This window comes from Nanorana parkeri, unplaced genomic scaffold (genome assembly GCF_000935625.1).
Source record: "Nanorana parkeri isolate BGI_ZX_2015 unplaced genomic scaffold, ASM93562v1 scaffold1582, whole genome shotgun sequence".
Classification (NCBI taxonomy): domain Eukaryota; kingdom Metazoa; phylum Chordata; class Amphibia; order Anura; family Dicroglossidae; genus Nanorana; species Nanorana parkeri.
In genome coordinates, this window is record NW_017307850.1 from 302,357 (window position 1) to 314,539 (window position 12,183).

The 12,183-nt window shown below is 43.0% G+C and overlaps 2 protein-coding genes across 2 annotated transcripts in view; one reads left to right on the forward strand and one right to left on the reverse strand.

Moving 5' to 3' along the window:
* Positions 1-965: 965 nt before the first annotated feature.
* On the reverse strand, positions 966-10,486 carry LOC108798882 (growth hormone secretagogue receptor type 1-like). The gene is made up of 5 exons (XM_018570692.1): positions 10,460-10,486; positions 10,137-10,227; positions 8,951-9,043; positions 6,858-7,571; positions 966-1,267 (listed from the first exon to the last, which is right to left on the reverse strand). Exons 1-5 carry the CDS (start codon positions 10,484-10,486, stop codon positions 966-968), a joined length of 1,227 nt encoding a protein of 408 aa, XP_018426194.1.
* A 721-nt stretch (positions 10,487-11,207) lies between these two features.
* Positions 11,208-12,183, forward strand: part of LOC108798884 (transcription initiation factor TFIID subunit 9-like) — a 22,513-nt gene continuing 21,537 nt past the window's right edge. Inside the window, exon 1 of the mRNA XM_018570693.1 lies at positions 11,208-11,286. Coding sequence (XP_018426195.1) covers positions 11,208-11,286 — 79 coding nt within the window. The remainder of the gene's footprint in view (positions 11,287-12,183) is intronic.

Below are 12,183 nucleotides of genomic sequence, written 5' to 3' on the forward strand. Positions count from 1 at the left end.
AATTAAACTGTCACACGTCGGCTCAATAGATCGGGAAGAGAGTGAACATATACCATCTCCATCTTCTTCGATCCAGCCAGCATAGCGGCGATCCGGGCTGGCTGGATCAGGCAGACGCGGCTCCCCAATCAGGCACTGTAGAGGGCCCCCCCGCTGGGGCCTCGGAGGAGCGAGCGGCCGCCCGATGACAGAGCCGCGTCTGATGCGGGCTGGCCGGCCGGGTGCAATGGGGTGGTGGGGGGGATGTACTACTACTCACCTGATTCCTGGATCCAACAAGCGCGGCCTCCCGTCTCCCACGCTGTTAGAAGTTGCATACAGCGTGTGCTGGTTACTACTTAAACCGGCATGCGCAGTGTGCCGCTTCTGAGAAGATACGCTATTAGCGTAGCTGGAGAGATGCAAAATGCGCAGCCGCCTTCCCCGCTACGCTTGTATAGCGTATCTTGATAGCGTATCTTGTCAGAAGCTGCACACAGCGCGCGCTGGTTTAGGTAGTAACCAGCACACGCTGTATGCAGCTTCTAACAGCGTGGGAGATGGGAGGCTGCGCTTGTTGGTGGATCCAGGAATCAGGTGAGTATTAGAAAAAAAAAAAGTTTTTATGTTCTATTCTTAGTTCTTTAATGGCATTGTAGGGGGGGGTACAAGGACAAAGGTGGCATGCTCTGGTTACTCCACTGGGTATGGGGGTTCACAGGTCTGTGTACTAATTGGGGCAGGAAGATAGTGGAGATCTTTTCAGAATGGATACAGCAGTAAAACTTAGAATTCTACACAATTGGGAGACGGTTGTCACCCCATAATAGGAAGTACCTGAAAAAAGGTCATGGCATGGTCACTAGGTGTTATTTTAATAAAAGCTGCAGATTTAAAAGGATTGAAAACAACTTTGTCATTACAGCCTATATGAAATTTTAGTGACAAGCTGTAATTTATGTATTTTTTATTGGACTTTGAGGAAATTACTTAAAAGAAGTGATCTCTGTCCCTTCCAAAGATGCCTGCTCACTCCTTGTGGTGTTCCTAAGCTGTGAATCTTGTCTTGGTTTCAAGATCTTGCTCATGGCAGCCCTGTATTTCTGTGACATAATGTTGTACAGCATGGGGTTGATGGAGGCACTCAGGTAGAAGAGAACCATAGAAATGAGGTTAAAGTACTGTGTAAGATCATAAAACATGAATTCTCCAATTCCAGCCCAGACAAACAAAAGACGACCAATGTGGAAAGGAAGCCAGCACAGCACGAAGGACAGAACGACAAGAGCTGTAAGAAACAAACAAAAAAAAGCTTTATTGGGTGCTATTCTGATCCCAGACAATTCAAAATACTCCAGTTAACAGACATTTAAAAAAATAAATAAATTAGTATCCACTAAATAATAAAGAGACATTATGGATTGACTAATGAGTTTTGACATATTTCAGTGAATATGACTATGGTTAAAGAAATGGCCAAACATTTTCTTGAGACCTTTAAAATATGGGTATGACTAAAATAACTTTCACTCAAGTTTCTAAGAAAATGGAAGCATACTGTGAGTTTAAAGTATATTTAGAGGCAAAACTTTTGTTAGTCTTGGATAGAGTATGGAAGCTAGGGAGATTCACTCGATTTGTCCTGGTAAAGTCCCTGGGAGTGAAAGTGAGGTAAAATTTTGAATTGCCACGAACAGTAAAAGGGGGGAAATCTTCCAATGGGAAGTTGTTCTGGTGACAACTGTCTAAGAGTAGATTTGCCACACTTCCTGTTGTGTTTACAGGACAGGAAGTTGTGGAAAACTGTTTGAATGGGATACAGATGGCATAAAAAAACTGACAGACTTTAACCATTCCCTACTCTATCCAAAAGGGGCAAAAACGTTTTGGATTTATATATATTTTAAGGCTTGGCTCACACCTGTGTTGCTGCGTTTAACGATACATGGTAGTACATTACCCTGCATTGTGACAATGCAGGTGTATTGCTTTAGTGGGTTGGGGTGCCATACAAAATAATTGGCACTGCAGTACACTAAAGTGTGCATAGTGTGTTATTTCCAAAACCTCAGCACACAAGTGTGAAACCAATCTATTATAAACCTGCATGGAGAGCGATAGAGGCTGATGATGCAGAATTGTTTTTATCTGAAAATACTTTTTGGCTGACTGTCAATCTCATATAATAGTTTCACTTGTGTGTGTGTTGAACCACTAAACTGTAAAAAGCATGCAGTCAGTAATTCTGACTTTGCTGGTTGTGTACATGTTCTGCTCTGTGCGCTGCATGACTGCCTGACCATTGGCAATTTCTAGGAGATCGGCATTGGCAGCCCCTTTATTTCAGTTTATTTCCTTAAATATAAATATTATTAGCATTGCATTTGTTAGGGATGCACTGATACCTGTTTTTCTGTATCTAGTACCGTTATTTTTTTTTACGGTACCGATACCGGGAGTCCCATTAAGGAACCCGGGCGGCTACCTGATTACCCGGGATGCCATGTCCATGCTCCCTCGTAACCTGGTGCATGGAGACGGCTTCCCAGGTGATCAGGAAGCCGCCCGGCTTCCTTAATGGGACTTCCTGTATTGGTATTCAGTATCGGCGAATACCGAAAAAAATATATATTGGTACTAAAAAACAGGTATCGGTGTATCCCTAATAAATACAGTGCTTGATCATCTTTTTTTTTTCTGCCCATTCTCCACTGACCTCTGGCAAGGCATTTACGGGCCAGAGAACTGCCACTCACTGGATATTTTCTCTTTTCAGACCATTCTCTTGAAACTCTAGATGCTTGTGTGTGAAAATTCCAGTAGATCATCTGTTTCTGAAATACTCAGACCAGCCCTTCTGGCAACAACAACAATGCCATGTTCAAAATCACTTAAATCACCTATTTTTCCCCATTAAGCTGGCTATACACCTATAGATTAGCTGCAGATTTTCTATGTTCAGATGGAAAAAGTGCAACAGATTCCTCCATCTACGCTAAACCGTGTGGATGAAGGAATCTCCCATTGGGCCAAGCTTCAGTATCTTGCTACCGGTAGTCGGCCCCGCTGGCTCTCAAAATACCTGAACAATCTGGATGCAGGCATTGTTCAGGTATTTTGAGAGCCAGCGGGGCCGACTACCGGTAGCAAGATACTGAAGCTTGGCCCAATGGGAGATTCCTTCATCCACACGGTTTAGCGTAGATGGAGGAATCTGTTGCACTTTTTCCATCTGACCATAGAAAATCTGCAGATAATCTATGGATGGATGGCCAGCTTAATGCTTGGTTTGAACTTCAGCAGATCATCTTGATCATGTCTATATGCCTAAATAAGTTGCTGCCAAGTGATTGGCTGATTAGATATATACTTTAACAAACAGTTGAACAGGTGTACCTAATAAAGTGGCCAGTGAGTGTATATTCTTACTTAAATGTAGGAGTCCTTCATGTAGTTCTTCCAGATCTATGCAGTAATATAGCACAAAACATCTCATGCACACTGCCTTGGTGTTTCAAAATTGTCACTTCTGCTCTCTCTCTCCTTGTGCAAGGTAACTGGTCTTATATCCACCCCCTTCTGTAGTTTTCTACAGGCAGCCTGCAGTGGGCGGGACCTGCTGGGTCCCTCCAACAGCACTAATCTCTACATAGGCTATGTATAACACAGCAATGATATCACTGCTACTTTAGTAGGGTATTACCTAGGTTTGTGAAGGTATTTTATACACACAAAGTGGGTTTTATATATTGATATAATAAGATAAATATCTTCTGATTGAATTATTTTCTGTAAATTATTAATAGAAAGAACTGTGTTATGAAAAAGATTTCAGCAGAATAAAGATGAACTGTGCAGTTGCTGTTGCATTCTGCTGTTAAAGCTTCTGATCATCCGGCTGCTGTGTGTTCTTTACACTTGGACAGAAAACTAAGCCTTGACCTGTCTGAAGAACGAAACCATAAATTGTCTTTATTTCTAGTTGAAATTTCCCTAGAAAAAGCTATAACAGTGTAGAGTACATCACTTTCATGGTCATACGGGAATACTATTTGTTTTATTTGTTGTCACACTTGGATGGCTTGTTTAGGATTTCAAATTTATGGATTATTTCTGTCAAAAATGTATTTTGCACATTTTCTCCTACTAGTAACTTCCCAAGTAAATGCTATCACATCACAGGGTAGGTCACTCTCATGGACATACGGGAATGCTAGTTTTATGGACTGACTCACATTAGAATGGAATGTTTTGGAGTTAAAATGAATGGTGTGTTTCTGGTCTTTATCATGAAATTGAAGACTTGCTTAAGGACGTTTTGCGTCTGTTGGTTCTGGATAACATAGCTGCCTTTAAACATGCGCATCCATCCTGCAGTGAGTCCTCTTCCCACCTACTTCCTTTGATTAGGGATTTCTAACATTTATGGCAGGTGTTGTTGTAGCTCAAAAAGAAAGACCATGCATCCTGATGATATGAAAATGTACCTTTGATCAGCACCAACTTTTCTACTCTCTTCCCCTGTAGGCCAACTGTTCTGTGCTTCCCTACTGACTGGTCAAAGGTCATAGCAACATAAGGCATGCAGAGGCTTGCAGTGAAAAAGCTAAAAGAGGCAATATCCCTATTCTGCATCTGTACATACAGAACCAGCAACGGAAAGAGGAGGGCAAACTGTCTACTACTCTGCTGGCAATGTGGCTCAAAGCACAGTTGCTGCTGTTTTTATATATCTTATTAAAACTTTAAACTATTGAATTTATTTGGGCAAATAACCTCTGAGCCCAACAGAGAGCGTGTTTAAACCTGTTTAAACCTGTGCTTTCAGAAAATACATTTTCTGGTTTGGTTTGGGGGGTATTTTAGAGAGTGGTGTCTGGCAGTGAAAGGGTCATAGAAAACCTGTCCGGACAAAAATATGGGAGCTGCCACTGCTAATTTATGATTTATCATTTAAAGCTATGTGTAAGCCCAGTGGTACAGTAACCACTTCTTTCAAATGACGAACAGATGAGAAATGTTTCTCATCTGGCCAATGTGTCCAGCAATGTGCTCTTAAATCAAAAAATCCTGAATCTAAAATCTATCAATATGCCTTTTAGTGTTTCATATCATCACTCATTCCATTCAACACGTTGGTATACCCTCCCATTTTTCTGTCCCAACAAGTTCTTTTGAATGTATGTCTTTTTTAATTCATGGTGGAACTCTGGGATAACCGCTAAACACGAATATATTTCCACTTTTTGCCAACAAATTTGTAATGTTAGCTACTCTTGCTGTAATTTACACACCTTGCCCTACTGCACAGACAGGAAGAACACTTTCATTCCAGGATCAGCTTTACTGCTCCCTTGCTATTTCTAATATTTAAGGGATTCTTTGGAAAACATTTGTACACTGAGGCGCAGCTAAAAAAAAATGTCAAGATGTTCTTGAGATAATGTGATCTACACCAGGAGGCAATCACTTTAACATGGAGCATGTGCTTTAAATTTTTTCTTGTTTTGGTAGATGCTGGAGAGTTAAACCACCTGACAATATCTTAGATGTCTGTTGGTGAGATCTCTGTACCCGAGTGTTTTTTTTTTTTTTTTGTAACAAATGTTACATTATATGGCCAAAGGCTTGTGGACTTCTGATTATGACAACTAATAATGTGTTGGACACCACATTTCAAAATCATGATCATTATTATGGAGTTTCCCCCAACCTTTGCAGTTCCATTAAACTTCCTTTTGCAAAGTTTTTTTTTTTACAAGATTTTGGAGTTAGTAGGAATTTTTGCCCATTCAGCAAGAAAAGCATTTGGCAGGTCAGGTACTGATGTTGGACAAGAAGATTTGGTTCGCAATCAGAGTTGCAATTAATCTCAAGGGTGTACAGTAGGATCAAGGTCAGGGCCACTCGAGTTCACCCATACTAAATTCATCAAAGCATGATGGAGCTGGGCTTTATGGAGCTGACTTTGTGAACAGAAGCACAGTCATGCCTGAATATAAAAGGGCCTTCTCTGAACTGTTGCCACAAGGTTGAAAGAGCCCAATTGTCTAAAATGTCTTTGTATGCTGTAGCACTACCAACATCCTTCACTGGAAACACCTGAATGCAGTACTTTCAATGAGTGTTTATATACCTCTGGTCATATAGGTGGGTGTAATGGTCAGGTGTCCACAAATAATTGACTGGTGTGAATGTGCAACTATGTAAAGTGCTGCATAAATTGTCGGCGCTATATAAATACCTGAAATAAATAATAAATATAGTGTATTATGGAGAATGCAACAGGAGGTGCTAGAACAGATAAGTGTGTTGTGGACAGGAACAAAGTTGAGAATAACAACAGGGAGATCTCATTATTTTAGTAGCCAGAACATATCAAAAGTCAGAGGATCACTCAATTTACAAAGCTACACTTACAACTAAAATATCACTTTTGGATGTACCGGCCCTTTAGGACTTGTTCACGCCATGTCTATTGAACTGCGTTTTTCTGCACATGCATGGTGTGATCTGGACACATAGAAAGCAATTGCTCTCTATGTGCCGTGTTCACACCATACATGTATGGTGGTGTGCAGAAAAATGCAGCTCAATACACATGGTGGGAACGAGCCCTTATTAAAGTTTATGCTCACTTTTTTAAAAGTACAGACCCATGCAGAGCACAAATGATTGGTAAGGTTTTTCTTCATGAGCTATGGGTGTCTTTCTTAAAGAAGAAAAATAAAAGGTAAATATGTGCGTCATAGTAACCGAACACAAGGATGGCAACTTGAATGTGGCTGCTAGTGACAACCCAGGCAATTTCCCTTCAAACTATTTACAGTATATTGTTTCTTTCTTGTGCACAAATCTTACCAATTTAATCAACTCACCTAGCATTTTTACAGTTTGTTTGTGGTGTTTCCCTCTGTTTGTGACAGTTGGGCCCTGAATGTCATTCGTGTTGCTCCAAAGCTTCTTACAGATAAGTCCATAAAGCAGCGTGAGAAAGAAAGTGGGTATGAAAAAGTATATGGTGGATACACATATGGCAATGCGCAGAAGACCACTCTGGGTGGAGCTGTCCAAGTGCCTGCATTCTATAGTTTCTGCAGGCTGAGTTCCATGAGTGTGCTCTACACCAAACAGAAATAAAACTGGTCCTGAAGTTACCGAGGCAATGATCCACAAAATGCCGATAATGATTTTCACCCTCTTTTTCGTGATCATAATCTTGGCCTTCAAGGGAAAACAAATCGCCAGATATCGCTCCACGCTCACTGTGGTGATGTGAAGAATTGTGCTGTATGTACAGGTCTCGCTCAGGTAAATCAAAAACTTGCAGATAAAGTCTCCAAATATATAAGGCTTGTACTTCCAAATCCTGTACAGGTCTGATGGCAGGCAGAGGAAAATAAGAATGTCGGAGACAGCCATACTGGAAAGGTACATGTTAACCGTAGACCGCATGTCTTTGTACCTTTTAAATATCAGAATTGTTATCAGGTTCCCTGTCACGCCCAACACAAACAACACAATGCAAATGATAGTAACCGGTATGAGAATTTTAGCTTCAAACAAAGAAGATGTCCCATCCACAGTATAATCTGTAGAATTTGCAGATCTGTTATCTGTATTATTAACACTCATCTCTTCCTCTCGCCAGAGCTTGCTGTTTGATGAACAGTCCGTCGGAATACGCTTGATAGCCAGCGGTCCCATCAAATGTAGGGTCAATGCTTAAAATGTGCCAAGTCACCTTGGCACAGTACAGCAGTAAGTGGCATCCTTGTTTGAGAATGCCACGAAGTACATTTCCCAGCTTTAGCCAATGTATTATTTCAAGTGGTTTCTATGCATGGTTCATCCCTTAGGCTTGTTCTCTAATAGGAAAAGACTGCCACTAATGCTCCCAGGCGGCTCACCTTATTTGATAAAAATGTATTTTAATGTTCAATTAGTGGATTAAAACATGCCCTTTGGTACTTTAACACTCCATTAACCTCTGCTAAATCACATTTGTCACCATTTTTGAGAGAGTGTCTTTATTGCGTTTTACATCAAGCATGAAAGATAAATATTCTTTAATAAGCCATCTATCCACCTAAGCTATCTATCTTCACTCTGTCATTTAGGCTGATGATGCTGTTATATCACAAAAGGTTAAAGTAGAGTAAAAGAAAAAAAAAATGGCACCTGGCAGACTTTTTATGGCAGAAGGGACTGTGTAAGTCTCTTCTGCCATAAAAGCTTCTTGCTGTCAGCAATTTCTTTTACTGTACACAGAGCCGCACATGTGCCGCTCAGTGCACAGACCTGGCTGTCTCTCCTCACTCTCTCATGGTTGTCTCTCCTCGCTCTCTCTTCTGGTTGTCTCTCCTTACTCTCTCCCCTGGTTGTCTCTCCTTGCTCTCTCCCCTGGCTGTCTCTCCTTGCTCTCTCCCCTGACTGTCTCTCCTTGCTCTCTCTCCTGGCTGTCTTTCCTCGCTCTCTCTCGGCTGTCTTTCCTCACTCTCTCTCCTTGCTCTCTCTCTTGACTGTCTCCTCACTCTTCTGGCTGTCTCGCCTCGCTCTCTCTCCTGGCTGTCTCTCCTGACTGTCTTTCCTTGCTCTCTCTCCTGGCTGTCTCTCCTCATTCTCAATCCTGGCTGTCTCTTCTCGCTCTCTGTCATGGCTGTCCCTCCTCGCTTTCTCCTGTATATTCTCAGGTTCCACTTAAGTAAAAGGTGGCAATCTACATGTCTGCAACTGAAGCTGGTACACACGCTCCTTTTTTCCCCCCGTTCAGTCTGTAAAAAATATGATCGGTCCCTCCATCCTCGCTAACAGTGGATAAACAAATCTCCCACTCTGTGCATTTTATTCTGACAATGGTGCCGGCCACTGTCAGAATAACCGAGCAGTTCTTGCTAAAAATTTTCCAGCATGTCTCTTCATCAAAAGTCGATCTAATGATTGACTGCTGTCGAGCGCAGTAAGCACTCACCTCTCTCCTCTGGCTGGTGGACCGTCCCTCGGCGTCCTCTTGTCTTATGCAGGTCTATGGAACGGGCACCCGCAGCCTCTTCCTCACTATGCTCTGGCAGTCAGAAGCCATTTAAAGTCTCCACATACAATGTGGGGTCCATAGTGCTGCATTATTTGAGCTCTTGATATTTCCTCCTACCCGTGCACCTTCCCCCAACATTTCAGTTGAGATTGATAACACAACTATCCAAACCTCCCCTCATGCCAAGGTCCTAGGTGTCATCCTTGACTCGGACCTCACTTTTCTTCCCCACATCCAATCACTTTCCAAATCCTGCCGCCTTCACCTTCGTAACATCTCCAAAATACGCCCCTTCCTCACCAATGACACCGCAAAACTACTCATCCACTCCCTTGTTATCTCTCGTCTTGACTATTGTAAATCCCTCCTCATTGGCCTTCCACTACACAGGATATACCCCCTTCAGTCTATCATGAATGCAGCTGCCAGACTCATCCACTTGACCAACCGCTCAGTATCTGCATCCCCCCTCTGCCAATCCCTGCACTGGCTTCCACTCGCCCAGAGGATAAAATTCAAAATATTAACGTATAAAGCCATCCACAACTCTGCCCCCGGATATATCTCAGACCTTGTCTCAAAATATCACCCTAACCGTCCCCTCCGCTCTTCCATAGACATCCTGCTTTCCAGCTCCCTAGTCAACTCCTCCCATACTCGCCTCCGGGACTTCTCTAGAGTCTCTCCCATTCTCTGGAACTCTTTACCCCAACCTGTCCGTCTATCTCCCACCCTGACTGTCTTTAGGCGTTCCCTAAAGACTCATCTCTTCAGGGAAGCCTATCCCTCCTCAACCTAACCACTGAACCATCACATTCTTAAACAATTCATCCCCACACCGCTACCTCCTCATGTATCATTTCCCCCTCCTCTTTCAGATTGTAAGCCCTCAGGGGCAGGGCCCTCCTTACCATCCTGTCTTGAATTGTATTGTAATGTCTTCCTTACATTGTAAAGCGCTGCGCAAACTGTTGGCGCTAGTATCTAGTAGACTGAAAACACGAAGTGCACAGCTCACGCCTATCATGCGTCCCCGCAATCCACATTCGGTGCACGGATGACTCTCTTCTGGAGTAATAGGCTGCCAATGAAAAACATCCACACAGTATGATGCTGCCACCACCATGCTTCACTGTGTGGATGGGGTTCTTCATGTACTCCTTCATGTACTCCTTCATGAAGGCCAGCTTTAGAGTGTACGGCTTAAAGTTGTCCTATGGACAGATTCTCAAATCTCTGCTGTGGAGCTTCACAGCTCCCTCAGGGTCATCTTTGGTCTCTTTGCTGCCTCACTGATAATGCCCTCCTTGCTGGTCCGGGAGTTTTAGTGGGTGGCCCTTTCTTGGCAGGTTTGTTGTGGGGCCATATTTTTCCATTTTTTAATAATGGATTTAATGGTGCTCTGTTCAAAGTTTTGGATTTTTTTTTTTATAACCCAACCCTTACCTGTTTGGAGAGCTCCTTGGCCTTCATGCTGCTTGCTTGGTGATGCCCCTCGGTCCGTGGTGTTGCAGACTCTGGGGCCTTTAGAACAGGTGTATATATACTGAGATCATGTGACACTTAGATTGCACACGGGTGTGTATATACTGAGATCATGTGACTTAGATTGCACACAGTTGTATATATACTGAGATCATGTGACACATAGATTGCACACGGGTGTATATATACTGAGATCATGTGACACTTAGATTACATCCAACCTGAAAAGAGGGTCACAGAGATGGGCAGGCCCAATGGCTCTGCAAACCCTCAGATGGATAAGACATTACTTTGTAATAACATTTTTGTTGAAGATATACCATGTTGCACTTTCCTTCTGTCTTATACAGAAGTACTGGCAAATCTAAAGTGAACAAACATGCAGCCAGTGAAGTCAGAACTCCTGATCGGCATACTTGTTGCAGATCAGTGCTACTGAAATTACTAAAGCCAGAAAACCAATAAGACAGGCAATTAGTGTTTTCAGAAAGAGTTAAAAAAATAGCAGCCCATGTTTTTCTTTCAGTAGGTTTCCTTCAACAATCCTCTAAATAGCACCGAAACGTTCAATCAATGAGGAGCCGTCACCTTGTAGGCTCATCTTGCACAGCGCCTACGGTCCTCCAGGTTCTCATACAGAGAACATTGGCCTAACATCCAGCAGGTGGCGCTGTGCGGAAGAACAGGCTGCCATTCTGCCTCAACAATGATGGCCGCTCTAGCCCTGCAGAGCAGCACTTCCGCCCTCTTTTACTGCTTCCTCTACTTTCACCCGGAAGTAGTTCGGAGTTGATGTCAGATACTATGGAGCAAGCGAAGATAGCATCCCCTAAAAGTGCGCCCAAAGATGCCCAGGTAATGGTTGTTTTTCAGGGGCAGGTCAGGACAAGGGAGGCACAGGAGGTGCTATAGCAGGGAGGAAGCCGACTCAGTGGAAGTAAAACCTGTTAAGTTATATGGCTTATACCCCTGTGTCGTTCGTCGTTGCTGTCTGCTTGTTTTTTTTTTTTTATAGAGTGATGGTAGGCGCAGGACATTTACTTCATTTATGGGGATAGTCATATAGGGGGGTCAGTTATTTCATTACTGAGGATAGTCGGGGGGGTTATTTCACTATGAAAAAAAAAGCGGGTCATATAGGGGGTGGCAGTTATTTCATTACTGTGGATAGTCGTATCGCTGCCTAACCAGTCAGGAAACCGCGTGGCAGGTCATGATCCGCCGTCCGGCTTCCAACACCAACTTCCCAGGCAATCAGGAAGCCGGTCGGCAAGTCATGAGCTGCTTCCTGGCGAGCACCGAAATAAAAATATCAGTACTCATACTCGATACTGAAAAACCTGTATGGGTGCATCCCTGGTTCAAACACTACTACTTGGGTTCTCTCCAGCCCTTGTGAGTATTTGACTAGGTGAGTGAAATACCCGCTCCTCTTGCCGCACGTTCTGGTTTCTTCCACCGACTCCTGTGTCCTGAAATTACACTCAAGCTGGTTCATGTAGCCACTGTCTGTGGTTGGGGGGTGGAGGGGGGAGGTAGACCTGTTTTGAATAGTTTTTTCAATGATATAATAAAATATGTACAAAAATGTGAGGGGTGTACTCTATCTGTGAGATACTGTATACAGGGGTGTGGAAATTTTTTAAAAAACGACTTGTCCAAGGGCTAAAGCGGGGGTCAAATCT